A 16,936-nucleotide genomic window follows, 5' to 3' on the forward strand; every position below is an offset into this window, starting at 1 on the left:
GATCAGACATCTTATCCCCTATCCTTTGGATAGGAGATAAGATGTCTAGGGGTGGAGTACCCCTTTAAGGGTTAAAAAGTTCACTTTAGCAGACACTTTTGGGTTTTTCCATTGAAAATGACTTATTCATGGGATTCTGTGATTCCTCTTTAATTCACGTGATTTTCTTGATTCATGAGTCCTGGTACCTGTGACCCAGCTACAGTATAAGAGAAGGTGAGGGGTCGACTAATCGCTAACTGTCCAGGGTCCTGTGCGCACTAGAGTATTTCCAAGTGGGAAATTCTGCTCAGGATTTCCGGTGCAGCAGCCTCCTATTGTTTAATGGGATTCTGCTATTCTTTGCAGAGAAAATTTTAACTTTGGATTCCACCAAAAGATGTTCAGAAATGAGTTGTCTGCATGGAGACGGCACATGTCCGAACAGTCCGTGCACGGATACAGGCGGCGCCGCAGTGTCCGCACGGAATTACTCCTGAAGAAAAGCCTCTAGTGTACATAGGCCCCAATCTATTTCCAGAGCGTTTCTCCTAGGGCCAGTAAAGTTCAGATCAGAAGATAGAGAGAGGATAGGGGATAAGACGCCTGATCGCGGGGGTCGCGCCGCTGGGGACCCCACAATAGTCCTGTGCCAGTCGCGAGTAACAAATCACGGCACATAAACAGTTTTTGGCGCATCCCTGGTGTCTAGTGGTCCAATTCACCCAGGATATATATATATACACAGTGGGGAGAACAGTACAGTGATCCCTCAATTTACAATGGCCTCAACAAACAATAGTTTCAACATACAATGGTCTTTTCTGGACCATCGTAAGTTGAAACCAGACTCAACATACAATGTACAGACAGTCCAGATCTGTGAAACGTGTCAATGGCCGGAAGAACCGATGGGCATTCACTGGTAAAACCCCTGTATTACTGAAGTGTATGCACTGACTGGTGTCTGGTAGCGCCCCCTACAGTACAGGGAGGTATTACATGTTCTGTACTCTTTACCTGTATTACTGAAGTGTATGTACTGACTGGTGTCTGGTAGCGCCCCCTACAGTACAGGGAGGTATTACATGTTCTGTACTCTTTACCTGTATTACTGAAGTGTATGCACTGACTGGTGTCTGGTAGCACCCCCTACAGTACAGGGAGGTATTACATGTTCTGTACTCTTTACCTGTATTACTGATGTGTATGCACTGACTGGTGTCTGGTAGCGCCCCCTACAGTACAGGGAGGTATTACATGTTCTGTACTCTTTACCTGTATTACTGAAGTGTATGCACTGACTGGTGTCTGGTAGCGCCCCCTACAGTACAGGGAGGTATTACATGTTCTGTTCTACTCTTTACCTGTATTACTGAAGTGTATGCACTGACTGGTGTCTGGTAGCGCCCCCTACAGTACAGGGAGGTATTACATGTTCTGTACTCTTTACCTGTATTACTGAAGTGTATGCACTGACTGGTGTCTGGTAGCTCCCCCTACAGTACAGGGAGGTATTACATGTTCTGTACTCTTTACCTGTATTACTGAAGTGTATGCACTGACTGGTGTCTGGTAGCGCCCCCTACAGTACAGGGAGGTATTACATGTTCTGTACTCTTTACCTGTATTACTGAAGTGTATGTACTGACTGGTGTCTGGTAGCGCCCCCTACAGTACAGGGAGGTATTACATGTTCTGTACTCTTTACCTGTATTACTGATGTGTATGCACTGACTGGTGTCTGGTAGCGCCCCCTACAGTACAGGGAGGTATTACATGTTCTGTACTCTTTACCTGTATTACTGAAGTGTATGCACTGACTGGTGTCTGGTAGCGCCCCCTACAGTACAGGGAGGTATTACATGTTCTGTTCTACTCTTTACCTGTATTACTGAAGTGTATGCACTGACTGGTGTCTGGTAGCGCCCCCTACAGTACAGGGAGGTATTACATGTTCTGTACTCTTTACCTGTATTACTGAAGTGTATGCACTGACTGGTGTCTGGTAGCTCCCCCTACAGTACAGGGAGGTATTACATGTTCTGTACTCTTTACCTGTATTACTGAAGTGTATGCAGTGACTGGTGTCTGGTAGCGCCCCCTACAGTACAGGGAGGTATTACATGTTCTGTACTCTTTACCTGTACATGGGTTACCTGCTCCTCTGGACACCACCTGAAGAAGCTCCTGTTCTCTACATAGACCAGTGTTTCCCAAGCAGGGTGCCCCCAGCTGTTGAAAAACTACAACTCCCAGCATGCCCGAACAGCCTTCGGCTGTTCGGGCATGCTGGGAGTTGTAGTTTTGCAACAGCTGGAGGCTCCCTGCTTGCGAAACACTGACATAGACAGTGATTTACAGCCCCCAGCAGATCTTTATTACTTTTATATATAAGGATTTGCTTTATCTATATTAGTTATTTACAAATTTTTCTTCCATTCTCACTTTTTCCTATTTTTGGATGACATTTTGGTGCCTTCAGAACCAATTACCAGGTTTCCATAGAGTTCTGGTCTCAACATACAATGGTTTCAACATACAATGGTCGTCCCGGAACCAATTAATATTGTAACTTGAGGGACCACTGTGTTTGATACACTGTCGGTTTCGCAGGTTTTCCTACTTACAAAGCCTGTAGAGGTCTGTAATTTTAATCATAGATTCTCTTCAACTGTGAGAGACGGAATCTAAAACAAAAATCCAGAAAATCACATTGAATCATTTAAAAAAAAAATAATTTGCATTTTATTGAATCACTTAAAGGGGTACTCCGCCCCGAGACATCTTATCCCTTATCCAAAGGATAGGGGGATAAGATGTCAGTACGCCGCGGTCCCGCTGCTGGGGACCCCAGGGATCGCCGCTGCGGCACCGCGCTATCAGAGCGAGATCACTCTGCACGTAATGACGGGCGATACGGGGGACAGAGCAGCGTGACATCACGGCTCCGCCCCTCGCGACGTCACGGTCCGCCCCCGTCAATACATGTCTATGGGAGGGGGCGTGGCGGTCGTCACGCCCCCTGCCATAGACTTGCATTAAGGGGACGGGCCGTGATGTCATGAGGGGCGGAGCCATGATGTCACGCTGCTCCGGCCCCTATATCGCCCGTCATTACTGCACAGAGCGAACTCGCTCTGATAGCGCGGTGCCGCAGAGGCGATCCCTGGGGTCCTTTGGATAGGGGATAAGATGCCAGGGGCGGAGTACCCCTTTAAGTATTTAATCACCTACCAACTAGTAAGAATTCTGCCCCTCACAGGCCTGTTATATATATATACACATTAGCAGGGTACCCAGCATCACCCATTCTTCCTACCTAAACCTTGTGGGAAACAAGAAGCAACAATGATGTTCTCGTCCTCATATCCCTTCCCCATATACTGTCCTCATATCCCTTCCCCATATACTGTCCTCATATCCTGTCCTCATATCCCTTCCCCATATACTGTCCTCATATCCTGTCCTCATATCCCTTCCCCATATCCTGACCTCATATCCCTTCCCCATATACTGTCCTCATATCCCTTCCCCATATACTGTCCTCATATCCCTTCCCCGTATACTGTCCTCATATCCCTTCCCCATATCCTGACCTCATATCCCTTCCCCATATCCTGACCTCATATCCCTTCCCCATATACTGTCCTCATATCCCTTACCCATATACTGTCCTCATATCCCTTCCCCATATACTGTCCTCATATCCCTTCCCCATATACTGTCCTCATATCCTGTCCTCATATCCCTTCCCCATATCCTGACCTCATATCCCTTCCCCATATCCTGACCTCATATCCCTTCCCCATATACTGTCCTCATATCCCTTCCCCATATACTGTCCTCATATCCCTTCCCCATATACTGTCCTCATATCCCTTCCCCATATACTGTCCTCATATCCTGTCCTCATATCCCTTCCCCATATCCTGACCTCATATCCCTTCCCCATATACTGTCCTCATATCCCTTCCCCATATACTGTCCTCATATCCTGTCCTCATATCCCTTCCCCATATCCTGACCTCATATCCCTTCCCCATATACTGTCCTCATATCCCTTCCCCATATACTGTCCTCATATCCTGTCCTCATATCCCTTCCCCATATCCTGACCTCATATCCCTTCCCCATATCCTGACCTCATATCCCTTCCCCATATACTGTCCTCATATCCCTTCCCCATATACTGTCCTCATATCCCTTCCCCATATACTGTCCTCATATCCCTTCCCCATATACTGTCCTCATATCCTGTCCTCATATCCCTTCCCCATATCCTGACCTCATATCCCTTCCCCATATACTGTCCTCATATCCCTTCCCCATATACTGTCCTCATATCCTGTCCTCACATCCCTTCCCCATATACTGTCCTCATATCCTGACCTCATATCCCTTCCCCATATCCTGACCTCATATCCCTTCCCCATATACTGTCCTCATATACTGTCCTCATATCCCTTCCCCATATACTGTCCTCATATCCTGTCCTCATATCCCTTCCCCATATCCTGACCTCATATCCCTTCCCCATATACTGTCCTCATATCCTGACCTCATATCCCTTCCCCATATCCTGACCTCATATCCCGTCACCTCACATGTTCTCATATCCCATTCACATGTCCTGTTCTCATATCTCATCCTCATCTCCTGTCCTTATATCCCATTGTGATAGCCTGGGGGAGTAGGGTATATGGGGTGTAGCTGTGCGGTGACAAAAGGGTGTCTGGTTAACCCTTTCTATTCGTGACGCCAGGGTGAGGGCTCCTCTGTAATGCTTGTCCTACCGCCACCCTTCCCAAGAGTGATAGGGAGGTATAGAATAATTGAATGTCCACAACCGGAGAATTTGCTGAAAACAGTTGGAACTTTACTGAAGATTTTATGCAAACTTCATAACCGGAACAGTCTCTATACATGCAAAGTCTATTAGAGATTGACAGTGGTTGGGACCTTAGCGTTTTAGAGTCCGTAGACTGATATGCGCTGTTCCACTGGATTTAAGGGATTTAGTTGCGGTCCAGTAGTCACGTTAGCTTTAGCAGGGATTTACGGTTTAGTTTAGCTGAGGCCGGCAGGTTTTCTGGCCTAGCGTGTCTTTGAAAGTTGCGCTGATCCATCCTGCTAGTCCGGCATCCACGAGAGCAGCAACCCAAGAGAGCGCTAATTGGCTACAACTCCCTTATATGAGAAGGGGCTGGACTAGAGCTAATTGGTCCAATACTTCTGTCAATCACCATTACAAAGGGTTATGGGTAACATGCGACCCAAGGACCTCCAAAGGTCCTCTAACATACCATAGAGGAATTAACATAGTCACATGACCGAAGGTCCTGCAACGCTAACAAGGTAAGTACTCTACTATGCATTATATTAAATATTTACATTATTGAATATGTACACATAAACATCATAAAATTAGAGCAGGAGGAGGCGACTAGGGGCTGTCCCACCTGGGGGACCCTACCTGAATGTAGTAACTCTGACTTTGGGGACCACCATACAAGGTACGGTATGCAATACGGTACCGTGACACCACAAACCCCCTTTACTTAAGATAAGTCGGCCTCGACGTCTATCCCCTAAGACAGAGGGACGAAGTGAAGGTTGATTTATAACAGTCCTGGGTATAACTTCTTAAATATCCATTAGTCAAGCTGTATATAAGATTATTTAACTTTTTCGAGGTACAAGAATATACATGGGTAAACTCATGAACAGTATTAATTTAGTAACAGGATGATATTATTATACATGAGATACATCCTACTTAACATTCTTGAATCTGACTAGATATTTTTGAATCTCGCTAGACATTTTTTCCATATTAGTTCCCTGTTTAGTGCACTGAGGGCCTTACTGGCTTGCCTGAGGCTTTCTACCAATAAACTGGCTACTAGGGTCCATTGGCTACACACTCTTATCCCTAGAACACAACAGATAAACCTATTATTTTTTTCTTTTGTGTACATGTGCACAAAGCTATTTTTTTTGTACAACCCTTTACATTTAGTTACCTTAGCACAAACATTTATTAAACACTCCAAAAGGGTTCAGGTGCATTCACCTGATAAGTGCAATTTAAGCAAAAATATTACGTTACTGTTGAGGTATTTACATGTAAACAGATGTGCAAGGATCATCAGTCCACCTGCACTAAGAGTCCAAATATCACGGCTTACGCATCTCCTACCACTAGGAGTCTCTTGGTCTGATGACCAGGCACAAAAGCTTGATGGTTACGGTTTCTGCTGGAACGGTCTTAGTATAGCCCTTCTAGGCACACTTCTTAAACGTTGCAGAAAAGTCTGGGAAGGCAAAACTTTAAGAAAACATGAATGTCACTTCAGAAGAAACTCTTGTGGTGTCGCCCTGCTCCTCTTCTGGAACCTCTACCCCTCTCAACATCAGAAGCAGGCAAAGAATTGATGTGGCTTTCCCACACTACAATAGTGAGGGTAGAGTGTGACACTGTAGGGTTGAGATTTATAGTTGGTGCTCGTTGAGTCGGCCCCACCTCCTCGTCGGGAGTGGGCCGCAGCACTTTCGTTGGTACCTGGTGGGCAGGCCAAGCCTCCACGCCGGGAGTAGGCCTAGGTACAGTGGTTGGTGCCTGAAGTTTAGGCCAAACCTCCTTGGTAGGAGTAGGCCTGGGCACTTTGCAGGAAACAGAAGGAAGTGGCTGCTGCTGTAGAAATTCCTCCTCAGGCTGGTAGGTGGAGGCATCAGGAGCAGGCCATTTCGGCCACAGCTGGAAGGGGTCCGACTCCCAATCAGTAGATGGAAAATACTTGAAAAGAAGCTGGGTTGGAGCTGCTGGTTTGGTGACTGCGGCAGCCCACTCTCCTCGCAGGCCCTGGACGGGGGTGTACTCCACTATCTCACCCACCTCCAAGGAATGGAACTTTTTGTGGAGATAGGGCCTCTGTACACCTCGCCGGTTTATAAGGATGGTATAGCCGGTGTGGTAATCAATGAGGGTACCGTAGCCTCTGACCTTGTCGAACTTGGCCACTGTTGCTCTACGACGTTCCAAGGGCTTCTCCCCTTCTCGGGGATGATCCCACATGCGAATGTAGAGTGCCTCCATCTCTTTGGTGTTTTCTTGGTAGCGGATCCTCTCCTCATGAGGCAGATGAACATGCTTGGGGGCATAAAGTTTTCTGTGTCGGGCCTTTAACTTTGCCATCACTTCAGCTAACTCGGCTTCCTGACAGGGCCTTTCCCTCTGTGCCTTAAGGACCGGGGGAAGGGACTTCCCAGGCAGGGGTTGGAGAACATCATGCATGTAAAAGATTAAATCAGGTTCATCCCCAAAAGTCCATTTAGGCAATCTTGGCGAGCGCGGTCGTGCACTTGGCAAAGCAGATCGGGGTATTTCTGGCTCAGGGCTGGTGGAGGAAGAGAAGGCAGCTTCTGATGGTGGACTTACAGAAGACTCCTCTGTCGGGATCTCAGCCCACAAACCCCATTCCTGGTGAGGGGACAGTCTCACTGGTGAAGATGCTCCAGGTGTCCCAGCGATTTCCGCTGGAGGGGTATCCGGCCAGTCGTCGTCATCGTCAGGCAATGGGGGAAGATTCCAGGCCCCCTCTTCATCCAACGATAACTGCTGCAAACGGTCGGCTAGGTCGTGGAACAGTTGGGCTGCGACCGCTGCAACTTTCCTTTGTTCCGGTGCCATCTTTGGGCGCACGCCACGTGGAACGCTGCTCTCCACCATGTCTGTACTCTCCGTCTCTTCCTTGTGCAGACTGAAGAGGTCGCCGTGCAGGGCTCCATTTATAATGGACTTCTCCAAAATGGCTGCCGGCCGGAAGGACGTCATCGGTACCGGGACACCACACCATCCTCATCTCCTGTCCTTATATCCTGACCTCATATCCATTCCCCATATCCCATCCCCATATCCTGTCCTCATATCCTGACCCCATATCTCATCTTCATATCCTCACCTCATATCCCGTCACCTCACATGTTCTCATATCCCATTCACATATCCTGTTCTCATATCCCATCCTCATCTCCTGTCCTTATATCCTGACCTCATATCTTATTCTCATATTCCGACTTCATACCCCGTTCTTATATCCCAACCTCATATCTCATCCTCATATCCCACCCTGATATCCTGCCTCATATCCCATCCTTATATACCGACCACATATGCCGTTCTTATATTTCATCCTCATATCCCGACCTCATATCCTCTCCTCGTATCCTGTCCTTATATCCTGTCCTCAGATCCCGCCTCATATCCTGTCCTCAAATCCCAACCTTATATCACGTCCTCATATCCCGACCTCATATCCTGTCTTCATATCCCATCCTCATATCCTGTCCCCATATTCTGACCTCATATCTTGTCTTCATACCTCATCCTCATATCCCGTCCTCATATCCCATCCTCATATCCCGACCTCATATCCCGACCTCATATCCCGTCCTCATATCCCGACCTCCTATCCCGACCTCATATCCCGACCTCATATCCCGTCCTCATATCCCGTCCTCATATCCCGACCTCCTATCCCGACCTCCTATCCCGTCCTCATATCCCGTCCTCATATCCCGACCTCATATCCCGACCTCATATCCCGACCTCATATCCCGACCTCCTATCCCTACCTCATCTCCTGACCTCCTATCCCATCCTCATATCCCATCCTCATATCCCGTCCTCCTATCCCTACCTCCTATCCCGACCTCCTATCCCGACCTCCTATCCCGACCTCCTATCCCGTCCTCATATCCCGTCCTCATATCCCGTCCTCATATCCCGTCCTCCTATCCCGACCTCCTATCCCGTCCTCCTATCCCGTCCTCCTATCCCGTCCTCCTATCCCGACCTCCTATCCCGACCTCAAATCCCGACCTCAAATCCCGACCTCAAATCCCGACCTCAAATCCCGACCTCAAATCCCGACCTCATATCCCTACCTCCTATCCCTACCTCCTATCCCGACCTCCTATCCCGTCCTCCTATCCCGTCCTCCTATCCCGTCCTCATATCCCGACCTCCTATCCCTACCTCATCTCCTGACCTCCTATCCCGACCTCATATCTCGACCTCATATCCCATCCTCATATCCCGACCTCCTATCCCGTCCTCATATCCCGTCCTCATATCCCGACCTCATATCCCGACCTCATATCCCGACCTCATATCCCGACCTCATATCCCGACCTCATATCCCGACCTCATATCCCGTCCTCATATCCCGTCCTCATATCCCGTCCTCATATCCCGTCCTCATATCCCGTCCTCATATCCCGTCCTCATATCCCGTCCTCATATCTCTACCTCATATCCCGACCTCCTATCCCGACCTCCTATCCCGTCCTCATATCCCGTCCTCATATCCCGTCCTCATATCTCATCTTATAATCTGACCTCATGTTCCGATAATTTTTATGTCTCTGAACTGTATTCTGAGTCATTTATGGCCCATGATAGGTGACAGCACTAAAACTGTCTTTTGGGGTTGTAAATGTACCAAAAAAAAGTCCACAAATTTACTTTCGCAGCTATAGAAATGATGGCCATAAAATGGAGGAATTAATGAGGCTGTATATAAGAAGGACTGCCGCCTCTGTTGTCCATAGCAACCAATCACAGCGCAGCTTTCATTTTCCCTAGAGAAGACTTAATAAAAGCTGAACTATCATTGATTGCTAGGGGCAACCGAGCCCGGCCTTCTTATAGACAGCTACATGGCAGCCATTTTAGTACTTGTTTTCACCAGATATACTATGTTGTGTTTTTTTTTGTTTTTGTGTCAAACAAACCAATTTTATTGAGTTAGGCAATAAGGTAGCAATACCAAAGTAAAGCAAAAGTATCGGGGCGCAGCCCGAATCAACAATAAGGCAAAATCAAATAAACAAAAGGTAAAAAGGAAAATAAACAAGTCCATGGGTCAGACATGTATGGACGTAAACGGGCAGCAGGTTAACAAAACAGTAGGTGTGTTGTCAATGATTACGTTAGGGATAAGGTATGGCGAATCTCCGGACAATAGGATGACGACATCCAGGGAGACCAAACCCTCTCATAGAAGGCCATCATATCGGCGCGAACCGCGTTCATTTTTTCGAAGATCAGAATATCATTAACTCTATCAACTACCCTATCAATAGACAGGACTGGGCTCTTCCAGCATGTCGCTATATGAATCCGCGCAGCCAGTAGTATGAAATGCGCTAATCTAAACTGGCTGTTGGGCATCCTGCACGGCACTAATATGGCGCATGTCTTGGTAAAACTGTGCCGCACCAAAAAAAGTGGCGCATATGTCAGCATCCCCCAAAAAATGGGTTGCTGGGGTATATTGTTAATGGGAGCAGTGGACCCAGTGACTCAGTTGGGGACGTATCCACTATTTTAGGAGGACTCATGACGCTTTCATCATTCATCAATTGGTGTCTAGTATGTGAACTATTTTACAGCAGAAAAGTCACATTTCATGTTACCTTCCTGCGCCAAATTTATCAAAAGTCGCACGCCACTTGATGGATTTACCGGCTCCTACGCCCTTGGTACCCGTTAAGACTTATTTAAAGGGCTGAAGTAAATGAGTGGGGTTTGTGGCTAAAAGATTGCCACTTCGGCTTTTTTGCGACTTTCAGAGAAAAGCATAATGAATCGGTGCCCACTGCATAAAACTAGTCTAAAGCACCGCACATTGTGCTTCACTTTCAAATATGATCTAAAGCATAAGAGACTTATTGTGCGACAATTTTAGACTAAAAAAAAAAAAGGTTCCTAAAGGGGTACTCCACTGGCCAGCGTTTGGAAGTAAATGTTCCGAAATCTGTTTTTGCGCTGCGGGGTCAACCACGCCCCTCGTGACATCATGGCCACACCCTCAATGCAAGTCTATGGGAGGGGGCATGATGGCAGTCACGCCCTGCCCATAGACTTGCATTGAGGGGGCGTGGCCATGATGTCACGAGTGGCGTGGTTGACCCCCGCAGCACAAAAACAGCTTTCGGAACATTTACTTCCGAACGCTGGCCAGTGGAGTACCCCTTTAATAGCTTGATGAATTTCCCTCTATGTCCCGAAAGGAGTCAATAGGTGACTTAGTTCAGCCATAGAAGTAAATAGGGTCCGCTGCCCCCGTTTACAGTATACATCAGCATCCCCCTTTTTCAGCTATGATAAGGGCAGAAATGTAATGTAATGGAGCCTCAGACAGCAGTTCCTGCCCCAGCAGATGATTACCCCCTGAGGGGAGGCTCCTGGTGCAGGTGGAGGGGAGGCTCCTGCTGCAGGTTATTTAGCTTCCTGTGCTGCTCTGGAGCTCTGCGGGGTAAGTGCAGCAGGTGAGGTCTTAGCTAAAGATTAATACAGAGGACAAGAAGTACTTTGCTCCCAGGAGAAGTCTAACCTAGTGCTGCGCTGTCTTTTCCCTACTCTGCAGATTCCAGCAGTGATAAGAGAAGGAGATGACATCCTCCTGATCCCCTGACACCTGACTGATCCCCAGGGACGTGCCGACTGATCCCCTGACGTCCTCCTGATCCCCAGGCACCTGCTGACTGATCCCCCTGATACCCTCCTAATCCCCAGGGACATGCCGACTGATCCCCTGACACCCTCCTGATCCCTAGGGATGTGCCAACTGATCCCCTGACATCCTCCTGATCCCCAGGCACCTGCTGACTGATCACCAGGGACCAGCTGACTGATCCCCTGAAATCCTCCTGATTACCTGGCACCTGCCGACTGATCCCCTGGCACTTGCTCACTGATCCCCCTGACACTTGCTCACTGATCCCCCCTGACACTTGCTCACTGATCCCCCTGACACCTGCTCACTGATCCCCCTGACACCTGCTCACTGATCCCCCTGACACCTGCTCACTGATCCCCCTGACACCTGCTCACTGATCCCCCTGACACCTGCTCACTGATCCCCCTGACACCTGCTCACTGATCCCCCTGACACCTGCTCACTGATCCCCCTGACACCTGCTCACTGATCCCCCTGACACCTGCTCACTGATCCCCCCTGACACTTGCTCACTGATCCCCCCCTGACACTTGCTCACTGATCCCCCCCTGACACTTGCTCACTGATCCCCCCTGACACTTGCTCACTGATCCCCCCTGACACTTGCTCACTGATCCCCCCTGACACTTGCTCACTGATCCCCCCTGACACTTGCTCACTGATCCCCCTGACACCTGCTCACTGATCCCATGATGCCCTCCTGATCCCTATGCTCCTGCTGTGAGATCCCCCAACACCCTTCTGATCCTAGAACAGGTACCCCGGGACCAGCCTGATCCCTGCTTTCTGATCCCTCATCAGTTTCCCCTACCCCTTATTTGCCCATCCTGCCCACCCAATCCTGTGGCTCCACTTTGCCTATTCCAACTGTACTCCTGAGCCCAGAGCGGACACTTCACCATTCAGGTAAGTACTACCTGTAAATAACCCTCAGACCATGAGCCATATACTGCATCTGGAGTTCAGAAAAGCTTGGTGCGTGTATGTATAGGTCTCAGTCACTGTTTCTTGTCAATAACTCAGTGTTTCCCAACCAGGGTGCCTCCAGCTGTTGCAAAACTACAACTCCCAGCATGCCCGGACAGCCTTTGGCTGTCCGGGCATGCTGGGAGTTGTAGTTTTGCAACAGCTGGAGGCACCCTCGTTAGGAAACACTGTAAAACCTTTTGCCATACAATAAAACGTTCTGCAACTTTATAATATAATCTGTTTCCAAGACCTCTGCTTGTGGTCAGTGAATGTTAATATTCTAGTTTGCAGAAAGAGAAACCCTATCCTGACCCACTACTTCTGACAGCTGAGGGTTTGTTACAATTTTATCCACTCACAGATAATAATCTGTGAGCTAAATCAATATATATCAATATATATATATATAATATTCTCAAACGGCTCCAGAAGGTTAAACAGATTTGTAAATTACTTATATTAAATAAAATCCCAATCCTTCCAGTACTTAACAGCTGCTGAAGTTGAGTTGTTCTTTCTGTCTGGCAACAGTGCTCTCTGCTGACACCCCTGTCTGTCTCAGGAACTGCACAGAGTAGAAGAGGTTTGCTATGGGGATTTGCTTCTATTCTGAACAGTTCCCTAGACAGGTGTCATCAGGGAGCACTTAGACAGAAAAGAACAACTCAACTTCAGCAGCTCATAAGCACTGAAAGGATTACGATTTTTTAATAGAAGTCATTTACAAATCTGTTTAACTTTCTGGAGCCAGTTGGTGTGTGTGTGTGTGTGTGTAATTTCCTGGATGACCCCTTTAAGACTAAAAGCAAGCAGTTATCTTACAAATGTAGCAGCAATACCTGCTGGAAAATGTGAAGCTGCAGGGAAAATGGTGGATGAAGAAACTTCCAGAAGCCAAGTAATTCATGATAGGAATCGATCCAAAAATAATCCGGAGAGCAATGTCCGATCGTAATGGAATTATACTGAGCGTGATCGTATTATAGAGCCCAGGATACAACACTTGTGGTCATTATACATCTATATGTTCACACCAGAACAACCATGCTGCGCTATATCCTCCTCCTGACCGCAGCGTCCATACTGTCTGCTGCCCCAGAGGACTTCATGGATCAGTGCATAGATGGCAAACACCACAAGACTGAGCCAGGACCTGAAGATGGCATACATGGTCAGGTGAGAGAAGACTAGTATATAACAATACGCTACTGCCTCCTATGTACAGGAATATAATTACTATAATACTGCCCCTATAAACAAGAATATAACTACTATAATACTGTCCCTATATACAAGAATATAGCTACTATAATACTGCTCCTATATACAAGAATATAACTACTATAATACTGCTCTTATATACAAGAATATACCTACTATAATACTGCTCCTATATATAAGAATATAACTACTATTATACTGCCCCCTATATACAAGAATATAACTACTATAATACTGCTCCTATATACAAGAATATATCTACTATAATACTGCTCCTATATACAAGAATATAACTACTATAATACTGCTCCTATATACAAGAATATAACTACTATAATAATGCTCCTATATACAAGAATATAACTACTATAATACTGCTCCTATATACAAGAATATAACTACTATAATACTGCTCCTATATACAAGAATATAACTACTATAATACTGCTCCTATATACAAGAATATAACTACTATAATACTGCTCCTATATACAAGAATATAACTACTATAATACTGCTCCTATATACAAGAATATAACTACTATAATACTGCCCCTATATACAAGAATATAACTACTATAATACTGCTTCTATGTAAAAGAATATAACTACTATAATACTGCTCCTATATACCAGAATATAACTACTATAATACTGCCCCTATATACAAGAAAATAACTACTATAATACTGCCCCTATATATAAGAATATAACTACTATAATACTGCTCCTATATATAAGAATATAACTACTATAATACTGCTCCTATATACAAGAATATAACTACTATAATACTGCCCCTATATACAAGAATATAACTACTATAATACTGCCCCTATATACCAGAATATAACTACTATAATACTGCTCCTATATACCAGAATATAACTACTATAATACTGCTCCTATATACAAGAATATAACTACTATAATACTGCTCCTATATACAAGAATATAAACTACTATAATACTGCTCCTATATACAGGAATATAACTACTATAATACTGCTCCTATATACAAGAATATAACTACTATAATACTGCTCCTATATACCAGAATATAACTACTATAATACTGCTCCTATATACCAGAATATAACTACTATAATACTGCTCCTATATACAAGAATATAACTACTATAATACTGCTCCTATATACATGAATATAACTCCTATAATACTGCTCCTGTATACAAGAATATAACTCCTATAATACTGCTCCTATATACAAGAATATAACTACTATAATACTGCTCCTATATACAAGAATATAACTACTATAATACTGCTCCTATATACAAGAATATAACTACTATAATACTGCTCCTATATACAAGAATATAACTACTATAATACTGCTCCTATATACAAGAATATTACTACTATAATACTGCTCCTATATACAAGAATATAACTACTATAATACTGCTCCTGTATACAAGAATATAACTACTATAATACTGCTCCTATATACAAGAATATAACTCCTATAATCTCTCCATGTTCCCCTGTACAGTGTAAACCGTGGGTGCAGAAGGCCTGTTGTACCGCGAACACTTCCCAAGCTGCTCACGAGGACGTCTCCTTCCTCTACAACTTTAATTGGAATCACTGCGGCATCATGTCCCCTCAGTGCAAGAATCATTTCATTCAGGACACGTGTTTCTATGAATGTTCCCCAAATCTGGGCCCCTGGATTGAAAAGGTGAGAGGGGGCAGGGGGTTCTAATGTGGGGGTCTCCCGCTGGGCCCCAGGTAGTGGGCTCCTTTTATTATTTTTGTCAGTTTTATTCACAATTCAATGGGTTATCCAGGAAAAAACTCTTTTATATACATCAACTGGCTCCAGAAAGTTAAACCGATTTGTAAATTACTTTTATTAAAAAATCTTAATCCTTTCAGTACTTATGAGCTTCTGAAGTTAAGGTTGTTCTTTTCTGTCTAAGTCCTCTCTGATGACACGTGTCTCGGGAAATGCCCAGTTTAGAAGCAAATCCCCATAGCAAACCTCTTCTAAACTGGTCGTTTCCCGAGAAATGTGTCATCAGAGAGCACTTAGACAGAAAAGAACCTTAACTTCAGAAGCTCATAAGTACTGAATGGATTAAGATTTTTTTAACAGAAACATTTACAAATTTGTTTAACTTTCTGGAGCCAGTTGAGATATATAAAGTTTTTTCCTGGAATACCCCTTTAATTATACTCCAGTTTAGAGATGAGCGAACTTACAGTAAATTCGATTCGTCACGAACTTCTCGGCTCGGCAGTTGGACTTATCCTGCATAAATTAGATTAAGCTTTCAGGTGCTCCCGTGGGCTGGAAAAGGTGGATACAGTCCTAGGAAAGAGTCTCCCAGGACAGTATCCACCTTTTCCAGCCAATGGGAGCACCTGAAAGCTGAACTAATTTATGCAGGAAAAGTCATAAACTGCCGAGCCGAGAAGTTTGTGATGAATCGAATTTACTGTAAGTTTGCTCATCTCTACTCCAGTAACCTCCAGAGCTGCAACGATTCAGACGTCTAACACAATTTGGTTTGTTTGCTGCATTGTATTTTAGGAGGTGCAGCAGCTGTTTTTATATTATTTAAAAAAAAATGTTCTTCCATAGATATGTGTAAAATAAAAATGTGAGTATAGATAGATAGATAGATATGAGGTAGATAGATAGATAGATATGAGGTAGATAGATAGATAGATATGAGGTAGATAGATAGATAGATATGAGATGATTGATAGATAGATATGAGATGATAGATAGATATGAGATGATAGATAGATATGAGATGATAGATAGATATGAGATGATAGATAGATATGAGATGATAGATAGATAGATATGAGATGATAGATAGATAGATATGAGATGATAGATAGATAGATATGAGATGATAGATATGAGAGATAGATAGATAGATAGATAGATATGAGTTGATAGATAGATAGATAGATATGAGATGATAGATAGATAGATAGATATGAGATGATAGATAGATAGATAGATAGATAGATATGAGATGATAGATATTAGATAGATGGATAGATAGATATACAGCAACAGAAGAATACAGCAGCACACTGCCAGCACAAGGATATAGGTGAAACATGAATATGCAGATAAAACATGGAGACTATACAGCTATGGTGTAATAGATGCAAATGTGAAACTATGAGATAGTGAGGCACTTAGCTCGCAAATTTGTCTCCGCCGGCGGTCAAATAGCTTGGACCGTCCCACC

At 45.0% G+C, this 16,936-nt stretch overlaps 1 protein-coding gene across 1 annotated transcript in view; it reads left to right on the plus strand.

Moving 5' to 3' along the window:
• Nucleotides 1-13,328: 13,328 nt before the first annotated feature.
• Nucleotides 13,329-16,936, plus strand: part of LOC130345575 (folate receptor alpha-like) — an 8,155-nt gene continuing 4,547 nt past the window's right edge. The window contains exons 1-2 of the mRNA XM_056554502.1: nt 13,329-13,652; nt 15,214-15,402. Coding sequence (XP_056410477.1) covers nt 13,521-13,652; nt 15,214-15,402 — 321 coding nt within the window. The 5' untranslated portion in view covers nt 13,329-13,520. The remainder of the gene's footprint in view (nt 13,653-15,213; nt 15,403-16,936) is intronic.

Source organism: Hyla sarda, unplaced genomic scaffold (genome assembly GCF_029499605.1).
Source record: "Hyla sarda isolate aHylSar1 unplaced genomic scaffold, aHylSar1.hap1 scaffold_760, whole genome shotgun sequence".
Lineage (NCBI taxonomy): Eukaryota > Metazoa > Chordata > Amphibia > Anura > Hylidae > Hyla > Hyla sarda.